The sequence below is a fragment of the Vulpes vulpes genome, chromosome 2 (genome assembly GCF_048418805.1).
Source record: "Vulpes vulpes isolate BD-2025 chromosome 2, VulVul3, whole genome shotgun sequence".
In the NCBI taxonomy this organism is placed as follows: Eukaryota; Metazoa; Chordata; class Mammalia; order Carnivora; family Canidae; genus Vulpes; species Vulpes vulpes.
The window spans coordinates 19264565-19280474 of NC_132781.1; the positions used below are offsets into that span (position 1 = coordinate 19264565).

General features: G+C 53.0%; 1 protein-coding gene across 8 annotated transcripts in view; it reads left to right on the plus strand.

The window, feature by feature from the left end:
* The first annotated feature begins 8105 nt into the window (after positions 1-8105).
* The window catches only part of MPP2 (MAGUK p55 scaffold protein 2), a 28570-nt gene continuing 20765 nt past the window's right edge, over positions 8106-15910 (plus strand). Inside the window, exons 1-3 of one of the 8 annotated variants that reach the window (XM_025986934.2) lie at positions 8106-8685; positions 10201-10264; positions 11370-11433. In XM_025986934.2, coding sequence (XP_025842719.1) covers positions 11403-11433 — 31 coding nt within the window. In that variant the 5' untranslated portion in view covers positions 8106-8685; positions 10201-10264; positions 11370-11402. Of the gene's footprint in view, positions 9001-10200; positions 10265-11369; positions 11434-14679; positions 14831-15910 lie in introns of those variants that run through there. The other 7 variants (XM_025986937.2, XM_025986935.2, XM_072747081.1 and 4 more) reach the window with 7 other exon arrangements.

Below are 15910 nucleotides of genomic sequence, written 5' to 3' on the forward strand. Positions count from 1 at the left end.
GGGACTCAATTCTGGCAATTCCTCTTCTGCAAAGCCTCCCCAGTCCCCTCACTGCACCGCTTTGGGCTCCTTGGCTCCTCTCTGCATCCAGTTCCCTGGCGGTCCTCATCTGCCTACGCACCAGGCCCATCATCTGACGATGATCGCTTACCTGTTCCCATCCTTGGTCGTGCATTGGAATCATCTGGACAACTTTCCAGCTACTGTTGTATGGCCCCGTCCCTAGAGTCTTTACCTTGTAACTGATCATCCACTCCATGGCAGACACTGCCTTAGGTGCTGGAGCCCCAGTAGTCAATAAGATATAGTCACTATCTTCAAAGAACTTCACAGTAGTGGGAATAGGTGTTTGTTGAGTGGACTAATGAATATTTCAAGAAATGTCTATCAAGATACTATCTCGTGGAAATCCCTGTTGGAAAGAGTAGGAAGTTGTCTCCTTGGATACATATTTTGATAGAGTTGGAAGGGGATTCAGGAAGATAGTTCCAACTTCCAACTTCCCATCTTACAGATGAGAAAACCAAGGCCAAGTAGCTTGGTGTTCTGACCTGGAGGAGGAAGGTAGTTTCTGAAAGCCAGAAGGCTCTTGCATGAGGGCATCCCTGCTAGCTGCTCTAAGCTGTCAAGCCCAGTATCTGATGCCAAGTTAATAAAAGATTAGGACACATTAGTAGAAGTATTTTAATCAAATCTAGATAAATTCAAGATTACAGGGATGCACGGGTAGGTCAGTGGTTGAGTGTCTGCCTTTGGCTCAGGTCATGATCCTGGGGTCATGGGTTCGAGTACCTCATCAGGCTTCTTGCAGGGAGTCTGCTTCTCCCTCTGCCTATGTTTCTGCCTCTCTTTCTCTCTCTCTGTGTCTCATGAATAAATAAATAAAATCCTTTTAAAAAATCAAGATTACACTAAGCTGTGATGGATAACAGCAAAGGATCAGCTAGAAAGATTACCAATTGTTTCTAGATGCTTATTTCTCTTAGTGCTGCTAATTTTTTTTTTAAATCATGATTCTAGAGATTTCTTTTTTATTATTATTATTTTTTTATTTATTTATGATAGTCAAAGAGAGAGAGAGAGAGAGGCAGAGACACAGGCAGAGGGAGAAGCAGGCTCCATGCACCGGGAGCCCGATGTGGGATTCGATCCCGGGTCTCCAGGATCGCGCCCTGGGCCAAAGGCAGGCACCAAACCTCTGCACCACCCAGGGATCCCCAGTGCTGCTAATTTTATGCATTGTCTCAAATTAAGTCAAATTTAACTGTTATTTAAGTTCAGCAGTTTTTTTGAGTTATCATATTTTTGTAGATTGGAGAATAATTTATGGAAAATGAAGCAAGTTTCTTTACTAACAAAGCCTGCTAAGCGGAGCTCTGCCATTTGCTTGCTGTGGGATCCTGGGCAAGTCATTGAACTCCTCTGTCCTTTAGTGTCTTCGTCTATGAAGAAATGAAAGCTAAAAATAGTACCTATGAAGTGAGGCGTGACATTTACTGAGGCCACACAACCTGGGGTGAAATCCCAGCTCCACCACTTAGCATCATCACACCAAGGGGGCGAATTGCTTAATCTCCCTGTGCTCCAGGGGTAATAGTATTCTGCACCTTGACCAGTTGTCATGAGGATCAAAAAAATATGTTCAGACAGAGACTGGAACTGCGTGTGGCTGAGCTCACACATGGCAGCGCTAGTGTGGGTGATGGTTAGAACACAGAGTGGCAGCCCACATTGCTGGAGAAGGTTCTGAATTATGAATAAGCTGTTGGAAGATCAAAGAATGCAGATTACACAGTGGGGTGAACTGACCAAGCAAATGCTCCAGATACAGTGGAAAGAAAAGATCTACCCCATTTCTCCTAACTCCATATCATCCTTCCTCTTTCCCCAGGAAGAATGGAATAGGGTCCATTGGCCGGCTGGCTAAGGGAATGGGAGGCTGGGGCACATCCGCGCTGTCAGAGGAGAATTCTTGTGGCAGGCCTTCCCGTGACAGCTCAGGACAAGCAGGCTTTGCGCATCAGCTGTGACCCTGAAAGTAGTGACCTAGGAAGAGCATTGGACTGGAACACAAGGAGGCTTTGGGTTTGGTGGTTTGCCACTGTGTGTCCTGGAGCTGTATACCATGATTGCTAGGGTTTCTTTGAAATTCTACTTTACTATTAGATTCTCTGTGAGCCAGGTTTTGGGGAAGGGTAGAGAGAAGCAGAAGGAATAAAAAAAGGAAGCTCTTGGGGTGCCTGGGTGGCTCAGTCAGTTGGTTAAGCGTCCAACTCTTGATTTCAGCTCAGGTGGTGATCTCAGCATCATGAGATCCAGCCCCGCATCTGGGTTTGCGCTGGAGCTTGGTTGAGATTCTCTCCCTCTCCCTCTGTTACCCCTGACACCCTGCCACTTGTACTCTCTCTCTCTTTCTTTCTGAAAGGAAGAAAGAAATAATGAAAGAGAAAGAAAGAAAAAGAGAAAAGAAAGAAAGAAAGAAAGAAAGGAAAAGAAAGAAAGAAAGAAAGAAGGAAGGAAAGAAAGAAAAAGAAAAAGAAAAAGAAAGAAAGAAAGAAAAAGAAAGAAAGGAAAAGAAAGAAGGAAACAAGGAAGGAAAGAAAGAAAGAAAAAGAAAAAAAAGAAAAAAAAAGAAAAAGAAAAAAAGAAAGAAAGAAAAAGAAAGAAAAAAAGAAAGAAAGAAAGAAAGAAAAAAAGAAAGAAAGAAAGAAAGAGGTACTTGGCTGGCTCAGTTGGTTAAGCATTTGCCTTTGGCTCAGGTCATGATTCCAGAGTCCTAGGACTGAGCCCTGCATCAGGCTTCCTGCTCAGTGGGGAGTCTGTTTCTCCCTCTCTATCACTCTCCCTCTGTGTGCTCTCTCTCTTTCTCTCAAAGAAGTCAGGAAAGAAAGGAAGGAAGGAAGGAAGGAAGGGAGGAAAGAAGGAAGGAAAGCTCTTTAGAGGGCCAGAAGGTCAGAAAGCAAGTTGACTGGATTCAGGTCTGTGGGCACAGAGAGTAGGAGAGGAAGGACAACTAGGAGAATGGGGAGTCCTCCAGGAATCGGTGCCATGAGGTTGGAAGGAAGGGGAGGATGTGTGCATATGTGTGTGCGTGTGTGCATAAGAGGGAGGCAACCACCATAGGAACTCAGGTTTATTCAGGCTGAGAAGCTGGCTGATAGGAGCTCATATTCCAAGAGTATCATTGGGTTGAAGATTCAGTTAGGGGAGAACAGAACTTCAGGACTCAAAGTCATGCACAGTCTTTGGAGAAAATCCATTTGGACTCTTGAATTATGGCAACTGAATTTTTGATGGCAAGGAATCAGGGATTGGAGGGTGCTAAGTCACTCTGGTCAAGCCCTCCTCTAAAGAACTAAGATACCATTAAATAAGAGAGGAAGAAAGGGAGGACAAGGAACAGATTGGCGGTGGGCTGTGGAGGAGGGTTCAGGAAAGAAGATGGTCAACATGAGAAGGGCCGCGAGGGGCCCAGTGAGTCTTTCAAGGTGCTTGAGAGGTGTCCGCCTCCATCTCCTATCCCTAGTCCCAAAATCACAATGGGAGAAGCAGGTTGGGGCTACTGGGGAGGGTGCTCAGAATCCCACAGTGGCAGAAACCAGCACTCCCCTAGCTCACACACATGCATGCACATGTACAACAGGCACACACACATGCACACAGACCCATGCAGGCTATAGTGTAGACACGCGTGCATGGGCATAGATATAGCATGCCATTCTGTGCACCTGTACGTACATCCACACAGACACACAAATGATCACAAAGACACTAGTATGCACATAGACACTGCCACCTGAGCACCTCCTTTTGCCAGTCTCAGTGCTCATCTTTGAGTGGGGCAGGGGATGTCCAAGAGGGGCATGTCCAGGGTGTTCCTGCCATGAGCACTCACCATGTCCCCCACTCCCCGCACCTCCAACATAGACACTGAGACCCGCCACACAGGACCCACACACTCTCAGTCTGCTGTGTCTCAGTCTGCTGGGTGTCAGGTGACCATGAGTCTTCCTGCACTCTGTACTGATGGCGGTGACGGGGGCAGCCCCTCCCCCAATGGCTCTAACCTGGAGAAGGGCAATGGTGGTTGTGGGAGGCAAAGATGATTGAACTTCTCGCCCTCTCAGGGCCCACCTGCTCCCCACAGCAGCACAGGGCAGGCAGCTGGAGGTTGAAAAGCCAGAGGGTGTAGAGCCCTGTGGGATGTGTAGAAGGTCCCCCACTCCACCCTCAGACACCTCAGAGAGGAGAGGTGTGCAGCATGGTCCCAGCACAGTTGAACCTCAGAGCAGAGGGCAGCAGAAGATTCTGGTGGGGAGGCTTGAAGCTGAGCAGTTGGCACCAAGCATGGCTGTTGAGGAGGGGGGAAGCTATTGCTGTGTGTGTGTGTGTGTGTGTGTGTGTGTGTGACAGAGAATGGCTCTGGGACTGGGACCTCCCTGCATTCCTGGGAAGGGGACATGGCCTGGGTAACCGGGCTCCCTGCCATGGTTCACAAAGCAGTTTTATACGGGTCATCCCCTCCTGATTATACGGAGTCTGTAAAGTGGATATTACTCAACCCAGGCCAAAGCACTTGCCTAAAGTCACCCAGCAAGCTGCCCTAATGCTCTCCACAGCCTCTGTCCCTGTCCCTTCTGTCTCTGCTCCAACCCACTCTGCAAGTGCTCCCTTGGCCCAGGGCACAGGGGGTGGGAAGCAGCATGGGATGTGTGCGCGTGTGTGCATACGTGCAGGCACTCCCGCACACGCAGCCCTCTTCCAGGCCAGCTGTTCAAGTGGGGACACTCGTCTCTCCTTTTTTTCTGTCTCCAAACAACAACCCAAGAGCCTCACACAGTCCTCAGGGCATACATTCCCACCATCTAGAGCCTCCCTCCACTCTCTTCCCTTTGACCCCTCCTCCTGGCCCTGTCCAGGGCTACAGGAGCAGTCCAAGGCATAATTGGTTTGTGAAGGTCTCCAGCAATGGATACTGGGTTATTGGGGTGGCTAGCAAGACTCTCTCCCACTCTTAGGGTCTGCATTGCCTTTTGCAAGCTCATCCTCGCTCTGATGATGGGCTACCTATTCCTGGTACACTTATACGGTGTTCACAGCAAAGCCCTTGGCAACTTGGTGGGGGGGGGGCAGTGGAAGAAAAAGACGATTAAAGTGCGTGGCACAGATAGGGCTGGGCAAGATGCCACTAATGGTTGTGTGGGCAGCGGGAAGAGGACATACTATCCATACCAGATACCTGGGGATCCAGCGGCCCTGGGGTGGACCCCTGCCTACCCCAGGAGGACCTGAGGTCAGTTATGGGCACACCAGATGTCCAGAGACAGAGACTAAACACCCACTGCCTAGATGGCACCCAGCTAGAGCCTGTTCAACCCAGACCCAAAGGGCAATTGCATTTATGGAGCACCTTCTGAGTGCCTTGCATTGTGGCAGTCACTGCCAAAGTGGAGGGAGTTATTCCCATTGTACAGATGAAAACATCGAGGCTCAGAGAGGTAATGTAACTGGCCTAGGACACACACATCACACACGCACATATACAGGCAGTGAGAGTTTCAAACTTTTTTTTTTCTTTTTTTCTCTTGAGAGTTATAGCCACTAGGAAAAGTTTCCAGAACCAGACCGGCGGGTTGCACCGGTCGGGGCTAGAGCCTGTGGGTGTAGACAGACTTGGGATAGCTGTTGGCGGCACCTGCTGGCCATTATCGCCCGTGCAACATGGCTTTATTCACCGCCAGATCTGCGGGGAAATTCAGAACAGCAGCTTTGAGTTTTATTTCTCTCTGTGTCCTGACTCCCAAAACCCTGGGATGAGCATCCACCAGAGGAAAACCTTAATTTTAGGGGAAGCAGAGACACTCTGCATCCTTGTGATCTGAGGAGGCAGAGAGGAACACTGAGCTAATTACAGACCACAGAGGGAGAGGACGCTATCCCCCCTTCGCCCCTCCCCTACTCTCCTACACTCCCACGCCCCCACAGGACGCGCAGCCTTGAACTGCCATGGGATGCATTTTGAACCCCTCCAGTCTGTGTCCCTTCTCAGATACTCTATTTCCCATCAGTAGCACTCTCATTCTTTGGGGCCCACTTACTGCGCCTCTGTTAAGACATTCGCCTATACCACCAGAAAGTGCTTTTTGTGTCTGGCACTGGGCGTCTCCCCCACCTCCACCCTAGACTGTGAGCTCCAGGAGATTAGGAGCTACTGAACCTGGCACCAAAGCTGGTATCTTAGTATTACTGAAGCTGGTACCTTGTCTGAAACAGAAGAGGAGTGTGGTACTCTGCATCAAGAAATTCTTCTCCCCACACCAGAGCCTCACCAGGCTCTTGGGAGAATCAAACAATTTATCGGTGGTAAGGTCCTGAAAAGATGTGAGGGGCTGGCATTCTGTAAGACCCTTTTGGAGAGATACTTGTTGAATGACTACAAGGGGATGTGTGGGGGGGAGACAATTTGTAAGAATAAAAATTGGATTCTGGTGGGCCAGAATCTGGGATTCCATCTTGTCTTGGGGATCCTGAATGGAATTGAAGATTTGCTGTGGGTTGCTATGGCATAATAGTTGTCTGATTGAAAAGAGGTAATTCATATTTCAGAAGGATTCAAGACCCTTCCCCTTCCCAACCAAATGCAATTAGCTGAGTGATTCTCAGCAATTAGCTGAGGTGAACAGGTGACAATGGAGGGTAGCCTTCATAATAGAAAGGAGACTTTTTTTCTGAGTTGGATTAGGAGGATCTTCCAGTTTGAGGGCTGAGGAGGTTGGTTGCAAACAGTGTGCTCCCAAGCCTTGGATTGGAAACAGAAACTTGCAATTCCATTCCCCAACATCTGGGGTCACTAACTTTCTTCTCCTCCCTCAGTAAGGGGAGAGAGCAGGGAAATGTCAGGCCTTTGAGCAGTTTGGTCTGGTTTTATGCTTTCACCTGTATTTATATGGCCAAATTTATGCCTTCCAGAACTCAGAGGTGAACTGAGTCTCTTGTGGTCCTTGGAATCAGTCAGTCCCCCACTTCCTGGCTGGATTCCCAAGTCAAACCCATTTCTGAGATTTCTAAGCAAATGTCAGGATGCAGTCCATTTCTCTCTCTCTTTCTTTCATTTTTAAAAAGATTTTCTTTGGGGGATGCCTAGCTTTAGAGCATGCTACTCTTGGTCTCAGGGTCACGAGTTCAAGACCTCGTGTTGGGCATGGAGCCTACCTAAATATAATAAAACAAATATTTTATTTTTAAGTAATCTCTACACCCAAAGTGGGACTCAATCTCACAACCCGGAGATCAAGAGCATCAGGCTTCACGGACTGAGCCAGCCAGGCACCAGGATCCATTTCTGGTTTTAGGAGCCTAGCTAGCAAGAAAGAAGAATAATCTCTGCATGTTCTGGAAGGCAATCAAAGGGGGTGGGGGACACTGAGGTCAGAGAAGTATTGCAGCTGGCCCCATATGCTAGGCTGTCTGAGCCGAAGGGTGGTCTCCAGGCTGACCCTTCAAGTATCCACACTGTCTTTCACAAGCAGGTCTGTGGTGGAGCTAGAGGAAGCTGGATGAAGGCAGACACCTAAGTGGGTTTAACACTACTTCTTGAAATGGAACTCTGAGGAAGGATAGCAAATTACTTCTTTCTGTATTCTGTAGACAGGGGTATGGACCAGCTCTCCCGTCTAGACTTAAAATAAGATCTGCGGGGGATCCCTGGGTGGCGCAGTGGTTTGGCGCTTGCCTTTGGCCCAGGGCGCGATCCTGGAGACCCGGGATCGAGTCCCACATCAGGCTCCCGCTGCATGGAGCCTGTTTCTCCCTCTGCCTATGTCTCTGCCTCTCTCTCTGTCTCTCTGTGACTACCATAAATAAATAAAAATTTGAAAAAAAAAAAAAAAAAAAGATCTGCGGATGCCTGGGTAGCTCAGTGGTTAAGCGTTTGCCTTGGCTTGGGTGGTGATCCTGGAGTTCTGGGATCGAGTCCCGCCTCGTGCTCCTTGCCGGGAGCCTGCTTCTCCCTCTGCCTATATCTCTGCCTCTGTGTGTCTCTCATGAATAAATAAATAAAATATTTTTTAAAAAGATCTGGAACTCCCTCTCAAAGACGTTTCCTCGTCTTTGCAAATTCTTCTAGAGAGCCGGAATCCAGCTATCCACCATCCGAGTCCTTGGAAGCTGCCGCTGAGTCTAAGACTCTGTGGGGATGGGTCTCTGGCGCCTTGGGGATCTCCCTAAACTCCTCCTGTTCCTTTTCCCAATTGGGAAACAGGATAACGGGGGAAGGTGAAGCACGCCCGGAACTGAAAGGCGGCTCTAAGCTGAGAGAAGGGAGCGGCGCGATCTTTCACCATCGCCCTTTTAAGGGATCGCGGGGCGCCGGGGGCCGCTAGAGTGGGAACAAGTCCTAGCCCGTGCTGCCCCGAGTGGAAAGCGAGCGGGGGGATCTTGGGCTGTGCGGTTTCTTCCAAACCACCACCTCCCCGCCTGCCCTCCACCTGCACGGAAAGGCTACTTTCTCCGGCTTTTCCCGCGACAGCCAGAGCCCCCTCCCTTCCTCTGGGCTCCCGGTCTCCGCCCCCTCGCGCAGAGGAGGCCTCGCCGCTTTAAGAGCCGGGGTAGCAATTGACAAGCAATAAACGCGGAGCGCCGGGCTGCGCTGGAGCCGCACCGAGCCGGGGGCTGCCCGGGGCGCAGGTAAGCGCCCCCCGACTCCCGGGTCAGCGCCCACCCCCAGGGCCCCTGTTTCCTCTTCGTCCTGGCACAGCACCTGGGGTCCGGTTCCCTGGGTCGGGTCTCCCCGGGCCCCTTCGCTCAGCCTGGTCCCCTCCCTCTCCGCCGCCGGCCTCCCTCCTTCCTCCCGGGCTCCTAGAGAGAAATCAGAGCCCGCTGCTTCTGGCTGCTGGCCCGCGCGGTTAGGGCTCCACGCCCGCGAGCTGCGCGGGGCTCCGGGACCCGCGAGGCCTCTTCGGGGGCTGTGCGCATTCGGGGGACTTCGGGGCCCGGCATTACGTAAGAACCGCGCTGTTCGCGCTTCCGGGGTTGGGGGCGCGAGACAGAGGTTGCACGGGTCCCAGTGGCCCCCCGCGACCCCCTTGGGATGCCAACACCTTAACCTTCCCCGGGAGGGGGTCTTGGGAAGAGGGGAGCGCTGCTTCTTTCTCCTCCCTGGCTGTAGGGGGGGCGGGTCGTGGTCAGGGACTAGGGTTACGGTTTGGAGACCTGAGAGGGGATCGGTGCCAGGAGCGAGGAGCCGGGGTCAGAAAGTTAGGTCAACTAAGGGGTGGGGGCGGGGAGAGTGAGGACGGGAGCGGGGGGCATCCATTCAGTGACCTCATCCCCCGGTCTCCCGCGGGCGCGCTCGCAAAGAGCCTTCTTTGATGGCTCGCAACACGCCCCCCTTCCCCCAGGTCCTAGCGCGCAGCCAGTTAGGGCCCGGCTCGTGGGGCCGGGGGCTCTCCGATGGTGGGGTGCGTGCGGGTCCGCACGTCTCTAGACCCCGGTCCCTCAGTCTGTCTACCCCTCCCCTTGACCGGTCGGTCTTCAAAGCGCCTTTGTCAGACCTTTCTCTCCAACACCTCTTTGTATGCTTATTAGTGGAGGGGTGGGTGGGTGGGAGGTTGCAGGAAACCTCCCCCTTTCGCGCAGGGGCCGCATCACCTACTGACCCTGGGTGGTGTGGATAGTCTGGAGGTAGGGGTGAGAGGACACCCGAGGCCCAGGCTTTTGGAAGCCGAGGTGGCCGTTCCCAGAAGCCTGGGCCCCGGACCTTGGCCCACAGCCAGACTGGCTTGCCTGGCACTGCTGTTCTCATGTGGGCACAAGCCAGGCCCCGCCCTCCCAGAGGCTGGGGTGGGGGTGGGGAAGAGCTAGCCGATGCTGTGGGAACTGATTACCCAGAGAAAAACCCAGGCAGGCTGGGCAAGACTCCAGGGGACAGGATCCTCCCAGCCTCTTCTCACCTTCCAGTCTCTAAGGAAGGAGGATGTCTGGAGTCCCCTCTGCCAGTAACTGACTGTCAGGGAGAACAGCTCCAGGTTTCAGGTGGTCAGGACCTTGGATGAGGGAGGAGGGAAGGAATAGGGACAGCAGGGGGTGGCACAGGGGCACTGGCTGGCACAGTAGATTCTGGGCATTTCTCCCAGCCTGGGTGCTAGCCCGACAGGGGATGCCTTTCTTTTCCCTGAAAACTCCTTTCTTCCATGTCTTTAGGGGAAGATCCAGGAAGAAGGGGAGTCATCTTCAGACCTTTGTAATTTCTGCTACGTGAGCTCAGGTGACCAGCTCTGGCCTGAGGGTGGAAGGGATGGAACTAGAGAGGGTTTTATCAAAACCTGGTGATGGTCCCTCTGGGAAGAATCCTTTTTTTAGGGGGAGGTGAAGTTGTGGCTTCCTACCCCCAGGGCCCAGCAGGCATTCAGTCCTAAAGTGGGCACTGCCAGCTGCTTTCCTCTTCTCCCCCACCCCTGCTGTGAGCCACTGCCTCTTGTTGTCATGGCAACTGGGAATTAGGGTTTTCTCCTGCAGTAAGTGCCCAGGAAGGCAAAGGGAAGAAGGGTAGTGGGGTCTCCCCTGCACCCTCCCCTGGAGAATACGGAGCACCCTGTTTCCTTGTCCCAGCTCTGAACTGAGAAGGGGCAAAGGGAGAAAGAGGAAGTCAGAGAGGCCTCGGGAAAGTATGACTTCATTTCTGTCAGCCAGCCAGATGAGTGTTTGTTGAGCATCTACAGTGGCTAGGTTTGGGATCCAGAAGCAAAATAAAACAGATGCAGTTCATGACTTCATGGAGCTTACAGTCTAAGAATGCCCATCTTTCCTGCTTTGACTCAAGTTCTGGACTCTTACCACCCCCAAAATAAATAAAGGACAAACAGCAGACAGAAACACAATTTTTTTTAAAAGAGTCATAAAACTGGGGATCCCTGGGTGGCTCAGTGGTTTAGCTCCTGCCTTCAGCCCAGGGTGTAATCCTGGAGTCCGAGGATCGAGGATCGAGTCCCACATCGGGCTCCCTGCATGGAGCCTGCTTCTTCCTGTGCCTGTGTCTCTGCCTCTCTCTCTCTCTCTCTCTCTCTCTCTCTCTCTCTATCATAAATAAATAAATAAATCTTAAAAAAAGATAGATACCTTAAAAAATAATAAAAGAGTCGTAGCTCCCTTTATTAGCTCTGTGACCTTGAGCAAAGCAATTAACCTCTCTGATCCTCTAGCACCTCCTCCTTGGAGAAATGGGCATGGAATACCTGCTCTTCCTGCTTCCCAGGACTGTGGCATCATGCAGTCTCTGGGGAGTGCCCTGATCCTGAGGGGAGGCCCTTCCTAATTCCTTCTGCATTGCTTTGCCATTGTGCTTTCTCATTCTTTTCTCTCCCCTTCTCCAGGAGAGACATTTCAGAGCCCTTGCAGACCTCACCATGCCAGTTGCTGCCACCAACTCTGAGTCTGGTAAGAAGGGGCTGAGGATGTCAGTTTGTATCAGTAGTTTGGAGAGTGCTGGGCAGGGACTTGAGGGGGGGATAGTAGCAATTCAGACACGGCTGTTCCATCCTGCCACTCAGCCTTTCCTTCGAGCAGCTTCTATGGCCTGGCTGCACCTGTTCCAGGTTGGGGCTGGAGACACAGCACAACTCACCTCCATGGAGGACAGGGGCATGCAGTACCCCAGAGATGATCCACAGTATTGCTGGGGGGGGGGTGGGCAGTGGCCTGGGGCCAGGCTGGTTGGTGAGGTGGCCCTTAGGACCTGGCCTTTGGAAGATGGCTTGGGGGTGGAAGGACTGTAGCAGAATAGCTGAGAAGTCCACCATGCTGTGCCCACCAGATGGGTGGAGTAAAGCAACATGTTTGGGAGATGGGGGGGTGGTGTGCTCGCTGGGGTGCAAGAAGCTGCATTCGGAGAATGCTAGTTCAGGAAGCCTGATTTGCTTCTGTGGGAGGTCTTAGGCAAGGAGCAGGTCACCCAGATGAGCTAGGAAGTCTCAGGAGCAAATTATTTAACCCTTTGGAACCTGTGTTTCCTCTTCTATAAAGAGGTGGATATGAAACTCTAAGTCTATGATGGGGAAAGGATATTCCTATAATTGGAGTATTAACAGTTACTGTGCTGTGCAGCTGGGTTATTAACTCAATTAGCCTGTGACCTTGAGTCCTTTTTAGGACCTAGGTGTTCCCATCTGTAAGGTAAGATGATTGGACAAGAGAAGTGTTCTTAACTTTTCTTGGTCCTGGATCCCCTTTTGAGAATCTGATAGAGCTGTGGGTCCTCACCATAGACAAATGCTTCTGTGCTCAAAATCTGCATTCCACTCTGGGGGTTCATGGGCCCTGGTGTGCATTTGGGGACTTTCTTGGTGAAGTTCCCTATCCTAGAGGCTAGGAGCCCTAATGCTGCGATCCACTCTGGTTGAGCTCTGAATCCTTTGACATTGCCCTGCCTGGATGCCTCCTGCCTATGTGTGGCCCCTTCCTTTGCTCTGGGCACTGCTGCTGCCTCTGCAAGATGCTCCAGGTCTGCCAATTTAGTTAGAATGACTCTCCTGTCTGAGAAAGTGAACCAGGAAAGTGAAAGCTACTCTAAGTGGGCCAGACCCTACACTGTGACACCCTCGTCCCCCAAGAAAGGCCTTTTCTCCATGTAGTAGAGGAACTGTAGTAATGTCCCCCAGCTTTGATGGCCTTAGAGGGCTCAGCATCCCCATCTTGTGTCCAGCCTGCTGACTCCCTGGGCTCTTCTGCTGCTCCAGTCTACCTGGGCCCCACTGTAAGCTGCTTAGGGGTTAATTAAACCCATCTCTGAGCCTCTGATTAAGGGCCTCTCAATCTGGGGCTATCCAGTAAACCCATTAATAGTGCCTGGCAGGGGTGTAGAGGGAAGAGAATTTGACTTCTCTGCTGCAGGCCACTTGATGGGTGCAGTGGGGATCAGGCAGGGAGTGGAGGCCAGGAATGAGGGTATAGGCATGCTTCCTCTGAGGACTCCTGGGGCCCCTGATCTCCTGGGTGTTATGCCATGGCTACTTCTGCCTTCTTGCATCCAAAGGAAGGAGGACAGGAACAAGCAGCTTAACCTCTTGGATCCTGAGTTTCCTCTTCTATAAAGGGATGATGTGTGACCCAAAGGCTATAAGTCTCTTGGCCCTTCCTGCAGGTGGCCCTCTCTGCCCACCCTAGTCTAGATTGGCTCTTAGCCTCAGAAATCTAATGATGGGTCTGCTGCTTCTCATTTGGTGGCCATTTCGGCTTCCTACAGGCCAGACAGCTGTGCTACCGCCTCTGGGGTCAGGGTCACCCTCCCTCTCCCCACTCCCTTCCTGCGGAGATTCCAGCTTTGGGATCTGCAGAGTAAAAGCTAACATTTCCCTTCCCCATGGATCAACACGAACCTCCGCATTGTGGAGGGGAGATGGTGTGAATGTATTCTTGCAGAGAGACCCAACTTTACTTCTAGTAAGTCGAGGGCCCCTTTCCTGAGGGTTGGGGATGAGTTGGGAAATATGTGGGCTATGGCATCAGCAAGTTCAGAGAACTTGCCTCTTGAGTCTCCAGACCTATAGCTCTACACTCTCTTCCCTCTTTACTCCACTTCCTCTTTTCTTGGAATCAAGGCTGGGATGTGGACTGTTTTGAGGTGGAGCTGTCCCTTTAAATTTCTCTTGCATCCCTGGGTTAATGTCCTGGTGTGTAATCCCTCCTGCTGCCATGGCAACCAGGGGTGCGTTCGACCTGGTGCCACTCCTCTGGGAATGGCTGTCTGGTGGCAGCAGCAGCTGGCGGTGTCCTCATGGGTACAGGGTATCAGAGGAATGGAGACACTGGGTTGGGCTAACTGCCAAGTCCTTTGCTCCTGCCCACCCATATCCCAGCTGCGAGAATGCACCTATACATTTTCCCTTCCAAGATGCCCGACCTGCCCACCGGGCAAGGTCCCTAACCTAAGGGGAGGAGCTAAGGAGAGGTGGGGAGGGGAGGGGCGGGTGCTGAGATGTGGGGTCAGACTGTGAGGCACCCCCTCCCAGCCCAGGGGGGTGTCCCTCCCTACCCCTCCTTTTCCTCCCTGCCCGCCCATCTCGGTGCCCCATGGCTAGCAGTTAGGGGGAGGCATTTGGGGCTTGAGGTATTTGCCCCAGGCCACAGGGGTGTCCCAGCTCCGGACAGAGCACAAAGAGTCATTCTTGGGCGCTTCCTTTGATCCTGAGGGGGTCATCGTAAAGGAAACGGGGCCTGGAGAAGGAACATAGAGTGGAGGTCTGCGGGCAAGGGGAGGAAGTGGCACGTGTGTATTAGAGGAGAGGCTTCCAGAAGAGGGGGGCGGGAACAAGCTGGGGCCAAATCCCCACGCCGCCCCGGTTTCCCCGCAGCGGGGCTGTGAGAGGAGGGTCTCTGAGCACCCGCCGCGGTTCCGAAGGGGCAGCAGAGTTACCCCCCTGCTCCACAAACCTCCCCTCAGCCGCCCCTCCTCACTCCCGCTGGTGCCAACACGGGGTGCGGTGGGGTCGGGGACCAGGCGCCGCGAGGACGGGGACTCTCCCACCGCCCCACTCTCAGCCCTTGTACCGCCCCCTCCCCACCGCGCGGCGCCCGGCGGGGCTCTGGCCAATCAGCGAGGCGGTCAGGGAGACCGAGCCTTGCTATTGGCTGATCCTGCAGAGGGCGCTCCCCGAGTCCCGCCTCCTCGAGCGCTGCCCCCGGCGGGCTGGGGCGGCTGCGACGGCTGCGTGGAGGCTACTCCGGGAGCCCCCGAGCCGGGGGTGGGGGGCAGCCATGGCGGGCAGCCCCGGCAGCGAGGCCTCCTTGGAGGGTGTATCTCTGGGCTCTTCCGAGGAGGCCGATCTCCGGAGGGAAGGTAGGGAAAGGCGGGGCGGGGAGGCTGGGGGGAAGCTGGCCCCTTCATCCGTCCTCCTACCTCGGGGTTTGGGCGTCCGGAGAGGGTGCCCTGGGAGCGGGCCTCCAGAAGCCTAAGGGAGCCGGCCTGGGCAGAGGGCACTGACGCCCCCGGCTCTGTCCTCCTTCAGGGCTGACAGGTTCGTGAGTCTGCAGGTGAGGATGGCTGGGGAGGGTGGATCCTAGACACCCTGGCGGAGTGGGAAGGGTCCCTGCGCTGGCTTCTTTCCGAGGCCACTAAGGCCCTTGCAGGTGTCTGATCAATACCAAACCCAGGCCTGGGCAGGAGGGGTCTAGAGGGTGGGTTTGATGTTGTTTCTGGAGAAGGTGGAGAGGAGGAGGAGGGGAAGAGAGGGTCCCTGAGCCATGTCTGCCTCTCTAGTTTCAATGGCCCCTCTTCCCCATTCCTATTCCTCCCTGGAGGAGGGGGTTCTGACAAGAGTGGTGAGAGGGAACCAGGGACTGTATCCATCCCACCACCCTCCACGGCTTGAGTGCTGATATGTAGATACAGGCGTGGGTGGCTGGATGGCAGAGTAATGATAACCCCTGCCCATCTCTGCCCCCAGCTGGGCACACTCTGCTCCTCCCTTCCTCCCTGTAGAACCTGCCACAGCCAGGAGCTCCCACCTCCGTGGGTGGGTAAAAACAACCCCTACCTCAGATCTCAGCAGCCATTGCTGTGGCCCAGTGTCAGGTGATCTCATGTACTTGGTTATGTCCCATGGCTGGCTGAGGGTTTGCTGATCCCTGGATTGACTTAGACTAACGTCTGCCCTTTGGTGCCCACAGTACTCCAGGGTGCCTATCTCCCCAGCTCCTGTCAATATTCTGGGCCGCAACTTTGGCTTCCTATGATCTATATTAACTTCTCAATGATAATAGGTCAGTCTCTGTCAGAGCTAAAGGGCCTGTAGACACTATCCAGTTCCACCCACCCATTTTACAGGAGGGAAAGACTGAGGCCATTTGGGAACGCTGACTTTTGAAAAATCACACAGAATTAGTTATGCTTTTTACTGTCATAGGCTCTAGCCTCCTT